A 20,705-nucleotide genomic window follows, 5' to 3' on the forward strand; every position below is an offset into this window, starting at 1 on the left:
GAGAATTCAGATTAGCCCAGATTCTTCCCTAAGATGTTATTTATAAAGTTATAAGAGTTTATCCAAGGTGTGTCTAGTTTCAATTTGCATGGTGCTTTCTACTTTTTTTTTTTTCTAAACAACCTTTTCTGCACACCTCACTCCAAAGTATTTGTGAGTAGAAAGGAGAGGGAGAGATTAGCGGCATAACGAAGAAAGAACTTTTAGGGCCAAGGGATTGGGTACGCACGAATGGATGTAGATGATCAGGGAGAACGTTTAAAGATGATTCCAACGTTCAAGACTGGGAGACTCTTAGTACCATTAAAACAAACAAGGAGCTTAGAAGGGAGAAGTTGGCTTTGAAGGAAAGGATGAATTTAGTTTTTCATTCGAGTCAACATCTCAAGTGGAAGTAGGATTTTTAAATAGGAAATCTTTGGAGGGCACCAACAGTAGTAACATCGTGCATGGGTGGGATGTGGGATGATTAACACCTGTGAAAGGCCTGAATGCAGTACAACATGGTATGTTTCAGGAACTAAACACTGTGAAGCTGGAAGTAAAACAGAAGCATCCAGAAATATACCAACTAGTAAGTCAGACTTTTAGGAGGTGGGATAAGGTGTGTGTTGGAAACCATGTTACGTAGCTCATATTTTTTCCTCTAAGGGCAAGAATGGGTCATTGAAGGGTTTTAAATAGGGTCCTGAGGAAGAGATTTGCATCTTAGAATGATCTAGAATGACTTAGAAGCCAGACAGTGCCAGAACCAGGAAATGGAAAGGCCTGGGGAGGTCCCCTCTGGCCTGTATTCCGCAATCTGTGGGGCTCCATATCCCTCTTTCTTACCAGGGCCAGGATTAGGGTGAATGAGGCAAAATTTAAGGGATGCCAGAAACCCAGCAATCAAGATTAATGATACTTTAATGCAATGCTTAAAAAACAGTAAAATTAATGAAAAAATCCCCATGAACAAAATATCAGAGTTTTAAATAAAGACAAAGTTAGCTGAAGTTAATTAAAATTACTTAAGATTGCCCCTTGGTCAAGAAAAATTGTCAGACGTGGCAATTCTTGTAATTGGAAATAAGATAAACAAAACAGTAGATTTTTAAAATATTATTGATCAGTTTACTTCCATTAAAGCCAGGAAAGTAAAATTATAACAAATTCTGTTTTTGGTATAAGTAAAATATTTAAAGTTAAAACAATGTTATGAGTTTTCATACACCTACTTTTCAAATTTTCGACATTTCTTCAAGTACTTTAATATCGGGAAAAGAATTTTCTAAATACCTAAAAACATGTAGGGACACATATTTTCCCTTGTGTCTCAGGATCCTACATGGCTTGGATCTAGGATTTAATTAAAAATTTAATTTTTTGCTCATCATGGATTTTTTGCATTAATTTTGACTTTTTAAAATATTCCACTAAAATATTATTTATCTTGATTTTAAATTTTGCGCGCTCAGCTCTTTCCTTGCTCCTCTCTCTGGTTTTCTTACAGCTTCAGAAGGCCTGGACCCTTCCAGTTTTTCCCAGCGGCGGAGCTGTCCTTCGTTTGACCTACCTCGCCCTCTCCCGGGCGCGGCTGGGAACCTCATCAAATAATTTCATTTCATTAGAAACTTGAAATAAGTCCCACTCACCACTTGGCGGCGTTGACCCATCTGCTCCCGCCTGGAAACAAGCTGCCGGAACTACCGCGTTAAGGGGGCGTGTTTCCCGCGGCGCTGGCCGGCAGCGTTTCTACGCCGCACGCCGCGGACTTTCCGTTTTCTCCTTCCTCTCGCGAGTCTTGCCTCCCGGCTGTACCCGGAAGTGATCCCGCCCTCAAGGCTGTTCGTGCTAGAGCGTCAGGTGAGGGAGGTTGAGGTCTGGAGTGCTGAGCTCCGTGTGCGTGCGGCCCTGCGTGGGTCGGAAGGTGGTGCTGTGTAGGTGTCTGTCCCCTCTGTTCTCACCGGTGCGGAGCGCGGTTTCCTCCCACCTCCCAGCCCTCCACGTTGTTGCTTGGGAGCTCCACCTTTGAGAAAGGGCGCCCGCGCATCCCGGCGGTGAGGCTGGCGAGCCCAGGGATCTCCTTGGTCTTTGCTAACGGGCACGGAGGCAGTAATTTTTGCAGCAGCAAGTTTCAGATTTGAATCCCTTGATGACATTCTAGTATTTATTGAGCCGTTATTGTGTGTTTTAGAAGCAATGGATGTGGCAGTGAATAAATCAGACAAAAATCCCTGCCCTAAGGGAGCTTTCATGTTGATAAAATATGGGAAGACAATGGAGTGGAAATGGGAATGTTAACTCAGAATCATAAGTTTTGTATAGGTTGGAGGAAGAGGAAGTTAAGGGGGATCAAAAAGACATGCAGGTGTGAGGGTCTTTTTAGGAGGAGAGGATCCTTCTCAAATGTTCAGGGAGGTTGATGTATTTTGGTCCTAGGGTGGATTGGAGAAAAATCATCTTAGGAATTTAGGACTAGTGAGTTGTGCACTTGCTATAAGATGTAGTATTTATCTTTCTCTCTTTTTTTCTGCAGGAAAGATAAAGATTAGGTTGTAAAAAAAGAAAATAGAAGCCATGTTTCGAAGACCTGTATTACAGGTAATCACTTTTCCATCTTAGTGCTGAGGTTTATTATCATCAGCCATAGTGATCAGATTTCTCTGGGCTTTTAACTGCAGAGGCAAAAGACGGTTGAGCCCACCCACCGTGTGTATACTCATTTGATATGGAGGGTTGGGGATAGATTTTACTTGGGTAAATAATGCTCACTAAAACAAAAATTTCCTAGTTTATTCACATGATGGGAGTCATTGCTTTTTAAAACGTGTTACTTGCATTTGGATCATCTAGAGGGCATTTAAAGTCTTTAGTGATCTAAAGACTAGGAGAATTAATGTTCTAGCGTTTTCCATAAGGCGGGTGGTTCCTTTTCTGACCATCTACCTCCTATGTTGTCTCCCCCACCACACAATTTCCCTCTACTCAGGAGAACAGCTTAAGTCTCAGCATGACCACCAGTTTACTATGTGCAAAATTCCTTCTCATTCCACCCAATTTGAGTCCTCATCTCTCCAGTCACTCTAGCCAGCCTCGAGCCAGTCTAGACCACCCTTTTCTTCACTTGCCACATTTGGGCACCAAGTTCTGTAGATTCTCCTTTGTAACTGCTCTCCCCTGCTCCCCATCCTATTAAAACTAATGAAGAATCAATTCCTCTGTGAAACCTGTTCTTATCTCCCCCTCTCTACTGTAGAATTGACCCTGTATTCTTGGATCCCCATTTTAACCGTTTAACTTATTTTTTAACATGTTTATTTATGTGTTGAAATGTGAAACATGGAGAAATGACTACTATCCTAATACTGCAGTGTTGATATCTTTAAAACCTGATGTAAAAGAGTTAAAAATTTAATTAAAAAATTATCCCAACTAAATTCTTTCCCTGTTTCTACTTCTCCAGTAGGTCTTGATTTTTGTATGCCCCAAATGAGACGTATTATTATTCTATAAAACTTATGGGCCCTGGCTCATCTGAGCACTCAAATTAGTACTTTTCTAGAATCATGACACAGGTAGTAGTTAGCAGTTAGATTTTTAAGTATATTGTAACTCACATCTTTATTTTCTTACCCACCCTCTGTCCCAAAACATAGTGATAGAATTCCATAGCCAACAGTACCCTGAGAATGGGAGTTCATTGATTGGTGGACGTCTGCTTTTTATTTTAACATTGCTGCCACTTGACACATGTAAGAGTTAGCCTTCTCAACTCTTAATCCAGTGATGTGCTGAGTGATGCATACTCACATCTTGGCAGTAGCCCTTGAACAGAATGTCTTGAAGGAGGCAGCAGAGGGCAGTGGGAAAAGAAACAGCCTTGGTGTCTTACGGCCCTGGGTTCTAGGCATGACTTGCCACTTATTTCTTGTAGAATCTTGGGCAAGTTACTTAATCTTTCTGAACTTCATTTGTCTCATTTCTAAAGTGGCGATAATTTTACTTGGTTTATAGATTTATTCTGAGAGTTAATTGGTAAGAGATAAAGCCCCTAGCTAGTATTCAGTAATGACAGCTGTTATTATCACTGAGTGCTGCTATTATGTGGCTGTGGCTGCTTTTCCCTGACTGATTTGGACAGTTATATCTCTGTACTTTATCAAAGGACCATATTTGTTTATCTTAGACTTTTTTCTTTCATCTATCAAAAGTGTGAATTTTCCAGTATATATTTAATTTTCCCTTTTGTGAGCAAACACAGAAACACCATAATCAGGAGGGTTCCCATGAAAGAGCTAGGAGAGGCCCATAAATGGACTTTTGTAGGTATACTCTAGTACCTCCTTTGTACCTTCGGGCTTCTGCAGTAGGCTGCCCTTAAGTGTTTGCATGGTCTCTCTGGCATTGCGTAATGGGGGAACATGGGAAGTGCCTCCCTGGTCTTCTGTGGATGGCTGCTGTAGGGGTACTGTCTAGATGGTGACCAGATGTGTGTGGGTCTTCTGTTTGCATTTGCCTTTCCCTAAAAATTAAAGCCATTTTCCTCATTTGTTCCACTTTAGGTACTTCATCAATTTGTAAGACATGAATCTGAAATAGCTAGTAGCTTGGTTCTTGAAAGATGTAAGTAGTAATTTCCAAATTTAAAGTATGGTATTTATAGCAGTGTGCTAATATTCTCAAATGTGTTGCCAAAGAGGTGCGCTGGTTGGGTTATAAGCTGTTAATCATGCCTGCCTTTGGCTTATAATTTGCCTCTCAGATCTTGGCCTTGCCCCATCAGGCTTCCAGGGGCCTGTTATAAATTGGGCCTTCTTCCTTAGCAGTCAGCTTTTACTCACTCTTGTTGTCATTTTCCTGCCATAGAATTTTCTGGAGTTGTATTTGGTTATCCAAGTCTTCCAAGCTTGTGTGCTGTTTGGCTGAGAGAGTGAATGTGAAAGCTTGTATCTTTATCAAGATTTTCAGATCTTGAATTTGTTCTTTTAACCAGACTTTTTTTCTTTTTTAAAAAAAAGGATGTTTTAAAGAAGAATTTACAATAGAATGATAAAGAGTTTAATGTTTGCTTTGTGGGGCTGCTTTGAATGAATATTTTCTCTATGAATATTTTCTCTTTTCCTGCCAACCCTCTTTTTCCCTCCCAGCCTCCCTTTATTCACCCCTTTCTTTTTCCCTCCCAGCCTCCCTTTATTCACCCCTTCAACTTATTTTCAAAACTTGGGTTTTGCTGACTGCCAAGATTGAAGTTAAAGTAGTATTTGTAGCTGTTCCTCTTCTGGACATTTCTCTTGGTCTCATTGTATCTACACATTGCATTTCAGCTCTGAATCGTGTACAGTTACTTGGGCGAGTAGGTCAGGACCCTGTCATGAGACAGGTGGAAGGAAAAAACCCAGTCACAATATTTTCTCTAGCAACAAATGAGATGTGGCGATCAGGAGAAAGTGAAGCATACCAAATGGGTGAGTATGAAAGAATGGGGTTTTAATTTTATCGGCAGTAAATAGACATTTTCTGTCAGTTATCTAAGTAGAGATAAGTTACTTTTGGAAAGGATCTTTCTTCTCCAATTCTATTCTGTTCTCTTAGAAATTGTAACATTGGTTTTGCTGGGCATGTTGTCCTTTGGCGTTTGTTTTGTCTGCTGGCATTTGTAACCACGTTTCCTGTTCTTGTGATTTAGGTGATGTTAGTCAAAAGACAACGTGGCACAGAATTTCAGTATTTCGGCCAGGCCTCAGAGACGTGGCATATCAGTATGTGAAAAAGGGGTAAGTGGAGGAAGGAAGGATCTTACAGATTGAACAGTTTGAAAAACTTTAACAGGTGTTCTCATGGAATGTGTATAACTCCTTTATCCCTGAATGCTGCTAATTACTCTATATTAACTCAAGAGGTATTTATTTGGTGCTTAATACTATATGCATGGTCTGTTGCCATGTGTGGCCAATTCAAAGATGTATAAAATGTGGTTTAGAACTTATAATTTAGGGCAAATAAGGCGTGTATGTAAATAGAAGCAGATGAGGCGAGAGAGAAGCCAAAGTACACTGAGTGCCATGTGAGCAGGTGCAACACATGCTGTTAGGAGTTCTCAGGTCGCCGTGGCCGGGCTTCTGACGGCCGGTGTCTGGCCTCTTGGTGTCCACATGATGTCCTTTGTGGAGGATCTGGAAAGTCTTTGGCCTGACACAGTGAGGTGGTATGGTAATATTCACAACTGTTATTTTGTATTTTTATATAGGCTTAGTAGTTGCATTTTGGAATGCTTGGATTGATTATAAAAAGTATCTTTTCCAAACCCACAGAAGGACAAAAGGGTGTGTTTAACAGCAGTTGTATTCCTGGTTAATATATTTAGAAAGGTACTTGTTTTATAGAAATAAAACATATTTCATGAAAAATAATAGCAGTGACAAAAATCTATTTCCTTTCAATAACGGCATACCTTTATGCATACGTCCATTGTCCTCTATGTATGTATGTGTGAATATGTGCATAGACACATATATAAACACATACAGGAATTTTCAAGGAAAATATCTAATGTAATTTCACCTACTAATTGATGAATCTATGTGTGTATATTCCCTTCGGCACCCAATCATTTTACCAGTTTTGTCTGCTTTCTGTATTGCACATTTTTAGTGGTGGTGGACTCTTAAAACTGGTGCCATTGTCATTTTCTGTCCTTTAAAGGGTCAGAGTTATGGTTTTCATCTAGCTTAGCCTTCTAGATAGTGCAGAAATAGTTTTAGTAATTAACTCTGGCTGAAATGCTAAGCTGAAAGTGTCTATTTTAATAATCTAAGTCCCCTGAGAATAAGTTCATGAACTTCACTATAGAAAGGGATTGAAAGATAAGTGAAAATCAACAAATCTGTCAGGGAGTCCAAAATCAAAGATTAAAGAAAACGACACATTGGAAATCAATCCTAGAGATTTAAAGGATGCCGCTAGGTTGCCCGTCCATTTTCATGGTCATAGGTTTGCTTTTTAAAAAAAATTTTGGCTTAAGATTTTGAACAGTTTTCTGTTTTTTGTAACTTCTGTAAGGATTACAGTCAGCTCAAGGATGAAAACATTGTCCTGTTTACCTAGATGTGTCAAGTCTGTGTGTACGTTCTCTTTCAGTATCCTTAATTCTGAACTTTGAGAAATGGTAGCGAAAATGAGGTTATGTATGATTATATATTTCATCTTTAGTGTATTCTCATACTGCCTCTGACCTCACTCTGAATAATATTCTCAAGCACATTAGAATCTCCAGACCGAAAACTGTAAATTTTGTTTATATCAGGTCTCGAATTTATGTGGAAGGAAAAGTAGACTATGGTGAATACACGGATAAAAATAATGTGAGACGACAAGCAACAACAATTATAGCTGGTAAGAACCTTGTGATAACAGCTGTTGTCCGTCCCGTCCCGTGTCTCCCCCGGCCTTTCCTTCTTTCAAAGCTTGGCTGTGTTGTAAGTAGCTAACTGGGGCTGTGAGTACTGATGCTAATGAGATTGTAAGGCAACTCACCAGGAGAATTCTGAGTGTCGTTTGTGGGCTTGCTAAGAGCTTTTACACTTATCTATTCCTTTGGAAAATTGTCTCTTACACTAACAGTTTTAGTTCACATGTAACTTTTGAGTAGAGTATAAATTGAACTGTCTGTGCCAGAACTGATTGTTTGGAGTTAGAAAAACTTTAATCCAGTGTCTTTGAATGACGTGGCCTCAACAGGGCGAAGCATGTGCTGAGATAGAGGTACACTGAGGCGAGTGGCATAGACTCTTGTGCAGGTTTATTCAGAACCTGTGTGGTGCTGGATTTTGTTTTAAATTCCTATTTTCATTAAACAAAATATAAAACAGCTTCAGAAAGGTGGACATACAAAGCTTAAAGAAGGTTAAGAAGATATCCCCCAGAGCAAAGTTTTCACACTTCTTTGAAAATTCCACAAGAATTTTGAAAACAGTAATACCCCTTTCGACATCTTTAAGTTGACATTAAATTTTTTTTTAAGTATAGAAATGTTACTCTTAAATGTGTTAATAGATCCAAATACCATAGCAATCTGATACCCATCATTTAAAAATAAATACATGAACAAACTCTTCCAGATTTAGAAATTTTACATTACTCCTGTTTCTCTGAACTTGTTTTTCCATTCCATTTTCTCTTGAGAAGTGTATCTTAATATAGTATTTTATCTTTTATCTGTCCTATTATATTTTTAAGAAAAGTGCACACTTAAATAGAAATTTAGTATTTTTAAAAATTCTGTGACAGGGCTCTAAATGTTGCATTTCTTCTTGATTGTTATCATTACAGTTATTTTTAGTACATAATTGACCAAAATAACTTTAATATTTAAAACTAAAATTTTGTTGAAAATGCATCATTTAATACGATAGATGGTACTTTTCTTTTCTTTTTACCTCTTGGGTAATTTGCTAAAATAAGACAGTTATTAAACATTAATTCTGTGCTTTTGTTTGTTTTTAGGATATAAACACTGAAAAACCTTTTTTATAAACAAGTAGATATAATGAAAGATATTTTATTATAGTAATGTCTCAATGTTTACGAACTTGTAAGATATGCCAAAATTAGGTATCATTTAAAAATTAAATTGTTTTTTTATGAAAATGTCAAGCATATACAAAAGTAGAGAAAAATAAAAAAAAAAGTCTCCATCATTTAGCTTCAACAGTTATTAGCTGATGACCAATAATATTTCATCTTTGCCACTTGCCACTTTTCCTCCACCTGGATTATTTTGAAGTGAATCACACCAGACATTATGTTATATCATCCATAAATATTTCAGTAGGTATCTCTGAAGGATGTGGACTCCTTTTTAGAACATTACGGTGCTATTATCACAGCTAATGTTAAGAAATTAATGTTTGGGAGCTGGCCCTGTTCCGTAGTGGTTAAGTTCAGCCCAGTCTGCTTTGATGGCCTGGGTTTGCTGGTTCGGATCCTGGGTGTGGATCATGTATACACCACTTGTCAGCCATGCTGTGGCAGCGACCCATGTATAAAGTGGAGGAGGATTGACAGATATGTTAGCTCAGGGCTAATCTTCCTCAAACAAAAAAAAGGAGGAAGATTGGTAACGGATGTTAGCTCAGAGTGAATCTTCCTCAGCAAAAAAAAAAATTAATGTTAAATTTTTTTTTTTTTACCGGATAGCACATGGTTTATATTTGTCTTGAGTCTCTGTCTTATTTTTTTTTAAACAACAGAAATTTATTTTCTCACAATTCTGGAGGCTAGAAGTCTGAGAACTTCAGTCTCTTTTAATTGACAGATTGTCCTTTTATCTTTCTCTTTTCCCTTGCTCCAGAGTTCGTGTCTTAACGACTAGAACATATTGACAAATTCTAATTGGTTGTAAATAATAATCATATATATTTTCTTACAAATTTGTTTGAAAGTATATTGACCTTGAAAACTGACATAGGTATCTTTCTATCCTCATTATCAAACCTTAGATGAGATTCTTTCTACTTTCCTTTCATAATTCTCAAGATCCTCACAACAAATCATTTCCTGCATCCTGTACTTCCTTGGGCCTTGCCTCCAGAGATATCTATTTGTTAAAAAATTTTTTTCCGGACCTGTATGAGGTATAGAACTACACCTATGATTTCAGTAGTGCAAAACTAAGCTTTCTAATAAAATAATGAATGTTTAAAAATCTTTATCAATTGTGTATTTGTGAAGCACTTAAAAATTCCATATTCCATTATAAACCAAATTATGGGCAAACTTTCCATTGTGTGAGTTATGAACCAAGTCAAATAGAAGCAATTTCAGCTTATTTGATGTTTGCTTTTTTCTTGTCACTAGTATTCACTAGCATGGGTGATTGGATCCTTAACATAGGCTTATGGCTAATAGTAAAAATGAATAGATCTTTAGTGACATTCGAATTGAAGGAAATAGTGTTTAAATAGTTTCTTATTGGGCGTATTTTTTCCTCCTACGTATCATGTCTGTAACTTAAAAATAATGACCAGTGGATGGCACTCTTGCCTTTTTACACAGTGATGTTAATTCTAATACTGTCCTCTGAAATAACATTCTGTACCAAAATATTCTATTTTTAGAAGACTATAGTCATGAACAAATATTCTTTCATTATATAGTAACCACTTTTGGAATAATTCTAAAGTTAGAAGGATCTGGACTTTTGGAATTAAACAGGAAGTACTACTTAGTTCTTTTCTTTTGCTCATCCTAAACTAACTCTGTCTAGGACAGCATTTTAAGGTCAATGTCTGATGTTCTTGGATGAAAATGTTCTTTCTGTAATACGATTAGTAAAAATTTTCCGAAGAATGAGTATATAAAAGTCATTCTGTTTTAAAATTTAAAAATAAAATGTCTTCTGTATCAGTGTTCAGAGTTACTTAAAAACACAAATAAATGTGTCTTTGCTGAGGGGGCCACATGTTGAACCCTGTCCTCCCTGCGTATCTCCAGCATATGGAGTACTATGCCTTGGTCCTCTGCTGTGGCATCTGAGCATTGCAAGCATCGAAATTTGTGACTAGTTCTTTTGTAGGAAGTTATTGCTGAGAAGACCTTAACTGTCTTCAGGGAAGACATGAGATATCCCACCTCTTCTAACAAGGTCTGAATTGTTGACAAACAGCTGAAACCCAGCTTTTAGCTCCATTTGTGCCTATTGTGTGTACCTCTCATGAACATAGCAAGAGATATTGAATATTTTGAGGATTTGTCTAAAATCCCTTTAGTTAACAGCACTGAAGTGTGTATGTATTAGAGGGGAATGATTAAATGGGATGGAGAAAGAGTTCTGAAAATAATATTTATATTTTGGCTTTCTTTTTTACAGATAATATTATATTTCTGAGTGACCAGACAAAAGAGAAGGCATAGAGTGGATGATCTTCTTTGGCCATTGTTTGGTATAGTCTCATTTCCCAATCATGTATAGTCTTTATAGCTTCTAAGGACAAACATTAAAATAGTCTTTTATATAAAATGAGTGATAATATTTCTCCTAACTGTTGCTCCCCGTGCCTTTTCGTCTCATAAACATTGATAGCACTTGTCTGTTTCACTAGTTGGTTATTCTTTTAAGGATGGACTCTGTGTACAAGTGTATAACATAGTGAACTTTCAGGTTCATCCGTGTCATGGCAAAGGGATAAATGCGCGTAGTAAGAAGACCCCTTGTTTTTCATGTGCACTTCTATTATAGTATTGACTCAGCCACTCAGTATTTATTGAAGATCACTTTATGTCAGGCATTTATCCCACTGTTGTAAATACTGATTTTCTTGTCTGTTTGTTCTGTATACTAGAAGGCAAGGACTGTGTCTGCTCTGTGTACCTGCACCTTAACCAGTGCTCGGCACAGAAGAGACACTTGGTAAATGTTGACATGTGAATGATTTCAGTGGGATATTAAGCTTTAGCTCAAATTGAAGGGAGTTGCTGAACAGTGGTTTGTATCTAACCTACATGGCTTCGGGACTAACCTACTTTCTTCACGCCTTTTGTTTTTGGAAACTTTCACTAGGAGCATTTATGAAATGGAGTTTACCAGCAGTAAAGACCTAAAATATAACTAAGGATAAAACACTTCATCTCCAGGTGATGACACAGAGGCTTTGGTTCCACTGTTCTCTGTCTTTCTAAGCCCCTATTCTCTATCCTTTTAGCCTCATCCAGAGCCCTTGGGGGAGTCCCCTAAACAATCTTTGACGTTGCCTCCCTAGGTTAGAGCCTCAGGTATGACGTTTCCTTTTATTTGTCCACATGGTCTCTTGATGCACATACACATACAGACCATTGTGTACACACAGTTACTTCTGTTATAAGATTCTGAAAATTGCAGAGTTTATTATAATTTATTAATAAAGATTGCATAAAATAGACTCAGTTTTTCATTGCAGGTTTTACTTTTGAAAGTTTGCATCAGTTCTCCACTGGTCTGCCTGCTAGTTTGCTGCAGTGTTTTAGAGGTTGGCTGCTGCTGAGCAGGTTGTCCGGTTCAAATTGTAGAAGTTGCTTATTTTCTTGGGGCCACTTGGCTCCAGCTTGCCCTCTGGCCCAGCCTGTGTATTTGTGCCCCAGGCTGCGTGTCCTGTCCCTTGTGCCTGCGAGTTGGTGCTAACTGTAGCTTAGGTCATGCTAGACTTGAACAGGTTCAGAATTCAGAATTCACATGCTATGTTGTGGACCCTTGACTTTCCCTTTTAAGGTATTTTCTGCACACTTGAGTAACTTTTTGAACTTATAGTGCAGTTTGGTTAAGGAAAGATGGCATTCCTTAGCTTATCCTCTCTGCCCAGGAACAGTTTCAAATTGATTGCCATTTCCTCATATCAGCCATCTTTTTTTCTGCAGCTGGGACGCTAAGCAGCATAGAAACTCTGCTGTCTGAGTTCGCACATGAGACTGGTGATATAGTCCTCATGCCTTTATGCCACATTCCTTAAGCAAAATTGTTTAGAGTAGATAAAATTTATCTTTTGAGCAATGCTTGCTTTCTTTCCTCAGCAAAGCTATTTTTATAATTTTTAAAAGTTGTGAGAAGTTATGTGGATTAGTATTCTTGTTTAAACAAGGTGATGAATCTGTGCTTTGGGAAAATAATATGGTGCTTAATGACGAACTCAAAGCAATTCTGAGTCCAGGGTGCAGGGGCAGAAGAGTGTGTTCTACAGGGTCGCCATAAGCTGAGGGGCTCTTCTCCAAACTCCCACTGAAGATTGCCTGAAAGGCTCTGAGGCTGGGGCAGCAGAGCTTTTGGAGTACAGCATTCAGCCCGGAGGCCTCAGCATGCACATGATCCTGCAGACCCAGAGGTCCACAACGAGTCAGACTACAGGAGCAGAAACTGCCCTCCCCACCTAGGCAGCCCCATCTGAGAAATGTCCTACTGCTCCCCAGCTGGTCTGGGTAGAGAGCAGACGTGTGGAATCTGACAGCAGTAACAGACAGTAGGGGTCTTCTGGTCCAAGTTCTGTGTCCTGCATTTCCATTTTTTGTGTTGTGGTGTCGGAAATATACCTGCAGAAAACTGCCTTGTGACTTTGATTTTGGGATTCCATGTTAAGTGGAAAGATGAGTATGATATGTAGAAGTGTGGGCTAAAAAGTATCAAACAGCATGTGTGGTGTTACCCATTTTTGAAAAAGAAGTAATTGATACAAGTATGTGCCTAGAAAAGTCTGGAAGGAGAAGCATCAAAATGTTGTGATTATCTCTGGATAGGGAGGATTATGTATGATTTTCCTTATTTCTCTACACTTTCATATGTTCTAATATTTTTTTCTTAAGCATTGACCATGTATATCTTTTATAATAATAATAAAAAAATAAAGCTGTTCTCATTTTGGAAAAAAAACTTTTATTTCCAAGCCAAGTTGGCTCTAATCATTCACCTTCAGCTGGTACCGCTTCATGTACTAGAGGTGAGCAAGACAATCTTTTATGTATTTTCCTCACCATCTGCATCTTAGGATCTCATGCTTAGATATTTTATTCACCTCCTTTTTTTCATTCACCTCTTAATCCATGTACACAACCTAGAACGACCAACTTTAAAGACTAACCCATATGAGATCTGTTTGCTGCCAATACAGTTCTCAGAGGGTCATCCATTTCTTAAATATCACTGGATGATTAATCCAAAGACATCCAAAACCACCAAAGACATGTTTCTGCAGCTGTTTTGGGGGTTACCTGTCATTGCCGACTAGGTTACAGCCTGACCTTTGCAGCTCAGATAGGAGAAATTAATGGTAGTTTCTCTTTGTTCCTAAAAGAGATCATGCAGTTCTTGAAGGCAGGGTGATCTTTTACTCAACTACCTTTTTGCCCCATCCAGCTTAGCTTAGCTAAATGTTTGCTGTTCTGTTGGATCACACTGAAACATTGATATGAAAATGAGGGCAGCATTGCTTTACTTATTTTTCTGTCAGGGTTTGCATTATATGCCATGAAGATTGGTGGGAGTAACAGCAAGGAAATCATTGTAGAAAATGAGAGATAATCCCAAGGTTAGTGAGTTGTAGAGAAATCTCTTACAAGGTCATAATAATCATATTAGTGGCTGACGTTTACTCTGCACTTACCACATGCCAGGCGCTGAGCTAAGTGCTTTTTATCATCATCTCATCTAACTATTCCCCTGAGAAGAAGGTACTGTTGTCCCCATTTTGTAGGTGAGGAAACTTAAAACTGAGGGTCAGTAACATGTGAAAGTCATGCCACTTATAAGAGGCGCACTTGGAGTTTGAACGTAGCTATGTGGTTTGCGTTTTGCTTTCTGCCCACTGCCTGCTTCCCGCTGCTCTCCCACCCCCGTTGGCCCTACGTATCCGGAACCCCCACTGCTGACTTTGTGCTCCATGCAGGGTGCCTCTCATCACACTGGAGGTTAATACATAATAGGTTTTGGTTGTGGGGAGGATTACGAGTGAGGGAGAAATACCGCTACTTCCTTATTTTTTCTGATTCTCAGTGTGATGATCCTACAGGAAAATAAGTGACAATTAACTACTCTGCCTGGTTACCTTTACATATTCCTCTTGCTTCCTTTTCATCAGGCAGTGTCTCTTTACTGGTTAAAATAAGTTCAGTGTCTGCTCCTTTCACTGTTTCCTCCATTGTTTTCTTTTCTACTGAGAGTTGGAATTGTCAGGAAGATTGTTCAAGAATTTGTCAGGCTCACCTTCTAGAGGACGCAACTTTTGGCAAGTGTCATTGGCATTGAAGTCCCCTCTCACTGTCTGTGATAGGATGGTGTGTAGCTTTTTAGGCTAATGGAATCATGCAGCCACAATTAATGAAACTTCTCTTTTTCTCTCTACTCCTCATCCATTCGCTCTCTGCCATGCTTTGACCCTAGGGTCTTGTTTTTCCATACAGGTGTACCTCTTGACATTTTTTAGTCTTTCTGCCCCACCTGTCATTTGGAAGAAAGATGGTCCATCATGATAGTTCAGAGATTAGTCTGTGCAGTCAGACAGCCTGGATTTGAATCCTTGCTTCACTCACTAGCCAATAACCTCTGGTGACTTTCTTAATTTCCCCTGCCTTGGATTTTTGTTGTTTTGGTTTCCTATAAGTGAAACGGGGTAGTAGTAGTGCCTACTTTATAGACCAGCTGTCTATACATGTAGCTTCCTTAGCACAGAGTATCTGAATCAAGGGCTCAATTTGTTAGTGCCCTTGAGTTGATTCTAACTTCTAGTGACCCTGTGTACAGCAGAGCAGAGCCCTGCCTGGTCTTTGTGTTCCCTCCTTCCTGTGCTGCATCAGACAATGCTCTGCTGCTATTGATAGGGTTTTCATGACCAAAGTGGTTAATGCATATTGGCTGTCGTTACTGTTGTGGTTATTTTTTATTTTTTTCTTTTAAAGATTGGCACCTGAGCTAACAACTATTGCTAATCTTTTTTTTTATTCTGCTTTCTCTCCCTGTATCCCTCCAGTACATAGTTGTATATTTTAGTTGTGGGTCTTTCTAGTTGTGGAGTTGTGGTTATTTTAAACAAGGCATGTCACTTTTTCGGTTACCATGTGCATCTCACCAAGTCTCACGGGATCCTTGTGAGAGCATGTCACCTTTAGATTCGTTTATTGTCCTTGACTTTTTTTGTTGTTGTTACTAACGTCCATGGATTATTGAGCACATATTCCACTTTGGTAGTGTTTTTTTGGGTTTGTTTTTAGTCTTCCATGGGTATTTACAATTAATCTGGGCATCTTTTGTTTTTCTTTTTAAGATTGGTACCTGAGCTGACATCTGTTGCCAGTCATTTTTTCTTTTCTTGTTCTCAAAGCCACCCAGTACATAGTTGTATATTCTTGGTTGTGCAGTGTAGGATGCTGCCTCAGCATGGCCTGTTGCACAGTGCCATGTCCATGCCCAGGATCCAAAGTGGTGAAACCCTGGGCTGCCAAAGTGGAATGGGAACTTAACCACTCGGCCACGGGGCCAGCCGCAATCTGGGCATCTTTTTAAACACAAAAGTCAGTTGGGCACCTGCTATGTGCCACACACCCATACAGCCCAGGATATAGGGATGAATATCACCGACTCCTGCATTGAAGGAGCTCACAGTTTAGGATGATGGGGTTTGCGCGGGAGGATAAGCAGGAACCTGTGCAGCTCAGTGTGATACGGTGTGAGGAGCACTCTAGTCATGGTAGAAATAAAGTCCTGTGGGGCACAGCAGAGAATAGTTCGGTTACTTTTCAGCAGAGAAAACAGCATGAGCAAAGGTTCAGAAAGTTAAAGGTGTATGAAGCAGTGAAAGATAAAATGTGAAAAATGGGTTAGAGCTAGATTGTAAAGGGCCTTGAAAGCTGGAAGATGACTTTGGCAATGGGGAGCTCAAGAACGTTTTAAAACAGGGACATCTCATCAGAATTGTGCTTTAGAACAGCAAAGACAGGTGAAGGATTAGAAGGGGAACAGTCTGGAGGCAGTTAGGAAGCTACTGAACAAGCCTGAAAAGGTTAGTATAGTGGAGATGAGAGGTGACATGAGGGGCATTTCGGATTCACATTGATTCATTCATTGGGCACCAATTGTGTGCCAGATCCTGTGCTAGGCTCTGGGTTAGGGGTACTGAAGAGAAGAACACATAGCTCCTGCCCAGGATCTAGTGGTGATAGGGTGGGTTTGGGTAGTCAGGGAAAAGGCAGTTAAAAGAGGATTCTGAAGCTCCTGCTTGGGCAGCTGTGTGGATAGTGACGCTTTGTTTCTGAGACTAAGGAACACGGCTGTGGGAGTGATTTGAGAAGAGGAAACACAATGAGTTTGGTTTTGAACATAGTTTAATTGTAGACTTTCTAGCTTCTGTTTGGCAGGGCAATAATTAATGAATCTAGAACTCAGAAGAGAAATTGAGTGACTTTTTTTCTTCTGCCAAAACGTTGTAAGCAGATTTTGTGAGATAACTTTCAAATGTTGCCAGGATTCCCACTTTCTGTTGTGGAAAACCATATTGTGGGAAAGATTTCCAGTTGCCTGCCTGTTTTATGATGTACCTGGGATTTCTTTTATTCAGGTATGGTAAGATGTCAGACATGGAGACAGCTGCCTTTGAAGGAAGAGTATTACTTACAGTTCTCAGGACGGGGTCACACGCCACACCATGCAGGACCACACCACACCATGCACTACCACACAGGGAAGCACCAGGGTAGGTCAGGAGGCAGAGGGAGCTGAGGGAAAACATGGGCCAGAGCTTTTATTCTGGTTTTCATGGGGAAAGAACAGATGAGACAGGATAGACAAACTGAGCAAGTTTAGGATTGGAGAGTTTGAATAATTTTCAGGAGGCTCTGGACTATAGGGGTGGTGTCTAGTTGTCAGGTACCTGGCCCTAGGGTGATTTTGGGCAGAGGAATAGTGCCCTGGACTGCAGGAGCCTGATAAAAGGAGGCTAACGCGGGGTATAGACTCAGGATTGGGTTGGTTTGCATTTCAAAGGCATGTTCCTGGGTAAGTCATTTACTGTTGCTAGGAATTAGCTAAACTTGGGAGGCGGGCAGTCCCTCCCAGGATCTACAAGGCCCCTAGATGTCAAAGCATCATAAAATACAGAAAATAAGAAACGTGGTTAGTACACCACACAATATCCATTACCCCTTTTACATTTACAGAATCAGTATCTTACTGGAGGTGACAGTGTGAACAGCCAAAATACTGCATTCCTATTCTCCTTTGCAACTAAGGGGTTGTAAGCAGAAGTCGTTTGGTGGTGCTTCCAGGAAAGTTCCTTCAAAGATCTAACTGTGTTGGGAGGCTCATCCTTTGTGCTTCTCCAGATCCTCATCTGGTTTTTTCTTGTCTGAAATGTGGATGTGATGGCTGAATCTCCAGTAGCTATCTTGGACCATGAGATGATCTTCAGGATGGAAATCAGAAGAAGCTGGGATCTGTGATGACCGTGGAACCACCATACCTGTCCTGACAATCTGCCTCTAGAATTCTTTGAGAAACACAAATAAATCTCTACCTTGTTTAAGACACTTATTTGTACTTTGCATTTAAACCTAATCCTTACTAATTCACACATTCTTACCTTTATCTTGGTACACATGATCAACTCGTTATTCATCCTTTCTCTTATATGACCTTCCACCACAAGTAGGAGTAAAATCTTATCTCTGCTCCCATAGTGCTTCAGGCTTTTAATGTATGTCTCATTTTAAATTGGGGAGGGGACTGGGACATAAAATGTACCCCAAACCTTAGCAATTAGCCTTAAAAAGAGTGAATATAAGCACACTTTTTCATCACATAGTTATGAGGACCCTTAATTAACAGCATCATATTAGACAAAGGAGCACTGAGGATGAGAACAGCAGTATTGCCCTTACGCTTCCCCTGGCACTACAGCAGACTAGATAATCTGGAGTGAGGAGGCTTCATACTGCAAAATGACCAGATCCTAAGGACAACGTAGTTTTTATTGCATTATTGGTGTCTTGGCTCAGGCTGCCATAACAAAATACCTCAGACTGGGTAGCTTAAACAACAGGCATTTATTTTCTCACCATTCTGGAGGTTCAAGTCCAAGATCAAGGTGCCAACGTGGTTGGTTTCTGGTGAGGCTGATGTTCCTGGTTTGTAAGTGGCCATCTTTTCGTTGCGTGCTCACATGACCTCTTTGTGTGTGCTGACAGAGTGAGCTTTCTGGTGTATCTTTTTAGAAGAATACTAATCCTGTCATATCAGGACCCCACCCTTATGACTTCATTTAACTGTAGTTATCTCTTGAAATACAGTCATATTGGGGATTAGGGCTTCAACATGTGCATTTTGAGGGGACACAATTCAGCGCATAGCATTGGACGTGCAGGAAGAAAACGACATCTCCCAGTGACGAGTGTTAAACTAGGAGCTGAAACTAGAACAATATGTAGGCAACACACTGAAAAAAGGAGTTTCCCTAATAACGAGTGCTAATCTTGACATTGTAGTTTGGAAATAAAAACAAAGGATAGGTGTCAAAGGTGTGCCACAAACATTCTTGAAAGTAGAGCATTTCTCTTAAAACAGAAATAAGGCAAAGATGTCTTATCACCCCTTCTCTTCAACCTACTTGTGCTGAGGCTCTAGCAAGCTTAATTAGGAAAGAAAAGAAAAAGTATTAAGATCAGAAAAGAAGCAGCAAAGTTACAAATGCTATGATCACATAGAAAACAAAAGAATCTATAGATGAATAATTGAGCATTGCTGGAAATATGGTCAGTATACAAAAGTCAATTGCAAACAACAGGAAAGAAAATGTAACTTTAAGAAGATGCCATATGGGGCCGGCCCAGCGGTGTAGTGGTTAAGTTCTCCCACTCTGCTTCTGTGGCCCAGAGTTTGCAGGTTTGGATCCCAGTGCGGACTTGGCATCACTCGTCAAGCCACCTTGTGGCAGCATCCCACATGAAAAATCAAGGAAGATTGGTATAGATATTAGCTCAGGACCAATCATCCTTGAGCAAAAAGAGGAAAATTGGCTACAGATGTTAGCTAAGGGCCAATCTTCCTCAAACACACACACACAAATGCAGTATACAAGAGCATCAGAAAATGAAAGAAGTTTCCAAGTGTTTGGTCTCTCTGGAGGACATAAAACTTTATTGAAATACCTTAAAGGAAGACTAAACACATTGGTACACCATGTTTATTTATTGGAAGCATCAATAATGTAAAGATGTCAACCCTCCTCAAATTGATGTTACAGATCAAAACAAATAAGAATTCCCAGCAGTCTTTTGGGGGAACTGGACAAGTTGATTCTAAAGATGTATTGATAAGCAAAGGTCGAAGAACAGACAACATAACCCTGAAGTAGAACAATAAAATGGGGACTTGCTCTGCCAGTTGGCAAAGCTTGTTTTTAAAAGAGATAAAGCTATAGTGATAAATGAAATATACTGTGGATGTAGGAATAAACAAATAGAACAGTGATGTAGAATAGAAAACCCAGAAACTGACCATGCATATATGGAAATGCTATTTGGTAAAAGTGACATTACAGATGAGTGAATAAAGTGTAGATTATTCAATAAATGATTCTAGGAAAAGTCATTCATACAGAAAGAAATGAAATTGGATCTCTACCTTAAGCCTTATGCAAAAATCAACTCTTGGTTAAAGACATTTATGAAAGGCAAAACTTTAAAAATTTTGGAAGGAGATACAGGACAACGTCTATGATTTAGGGCATGGAAGCTTTTTATTTAAACAAAAATGTAAATATAGAAAATACTAATAAAGTTAACAAAAAATAGCCTATGTTTATCAAAAGTCACCATAAAGAAAGCAAAATGACGGGGCTGGCCCCGTGGCCGAGTAGTTAAGTTCATGTGCTCCGCTTTGGCGGCCTGGGGTTTCACTGGTTGAAGTCCTGGGCCTGGACATGGCACTGCTCATCAGGCCATGCTGAGGCAGCATTCCACGTGCTGCAGCTGGAGGGACCGACAAGTAAAAATACACAATTTTGGGGCTTTGGGGAGAAAAAGGAAAAATAAAATCTTTAAAAAAAAAAGCAAAATGACAAGTCTTAAACTGGGAAGGAAGATATTTGCAATAATATAACTGAAATACAATCTAGAATATATAAAGCCCTACAAAGCATTAAAAAACAGCAGCTTAGTAGGAAAATGAGCAAAGACACAGAGGCATTTCACAGAGATGAAAATATAAATGATCCATTGAT

At 39.4% G+C, this 20,705-nt stretch overlaps 2 protein-coding genes across 16 annotated transcripts in view; one reads left to right on the forward strand and one right to left on the reverse strand.

Annotated features, from left to right (window-relative positions):
• DENND11 (DENN domain containing 11) overlaps positions 1 to 1,759 on the reverse strand; it is a 79,557-nt gene extending 77,798 nt beyond the window's left edge. Inside the window, exon 1 of the mRNA XM_070266019.1 lies at positions 1,635 to 1,759. The gene's annotated coding sequence lies outside the window, so the exon portion shown is untranslated. The remainder of the gene's footprint in view (positions 1 to 1,634) is intronic.
• SSBP1 (single stranded DNA binding protein 1) overlaps positions 1,758 to 20,705 on the forward strand; it is a 55,374-nt gene continuing 36,426 nt past the window's right edge. Inside the window, exons 1-8 of one of the 15 annotated variants that reach the window (XM_005609455.4) lie at positions 1,758 to 1,845; positions 2,519 to 2,583; positions 4,545 to 4,605; positions 5,307 to 5,447; positions 5,669 to 5,756; positions 7,286 to 7,374; positions 10,850 to 10,922; positions 17,647 to 18,015. In XM_005609455.4, the coding sequence (XP_005609512.1) occupies positions 2,560 to 2,583; positions 4,545 to 4,605; positions 5,307 to 5,447; positions 5,669 to 5,756; positions 7,286 to 7,374; positions 10,850 to 10,893 (447 nt within the window). In that variant the 5' untranslated portion in view covers positions 1,758 to 1,845; positions 2,519 to 2,559 and the 3' untranslated portion in view covers positions 10,894 to 10,922; positions 17,647 to 18,015. Of the gene's footprint in view, positions 2,040 to 2,518; positions 2,584 to 4,544; positions 4,606 to 5,306; positions 5,448 to 5,668; positions 5,757 to 7,285; positions 7,375 to 9,516; positions 9,677 to 10,849; positions 13,373 to 17,646; positions 18,016 to 20,705 lie in introns of those variants that run through there. The other 14 variants (XM_003364867.5, XM_023639853.2, XM_070266029.1 and 11 more) reach the window with 14 other exon arrangements.

The sequence above is a fragment of the Equus caballus genome, chromosome 4 (genome assembly GCF_041296265.1).
Source record: "Equus caballus isolate H_3958 breed thoroughbred chromosome 4, TB-T2T, whole genome shotgun sequence".
In the NCBI taxonomy this organism is placed as follows: Eukaryota; Metazoa; Chordata; class Mammalia; order Perissodactyla; family Equidae; genus Equus; species Equus caballus.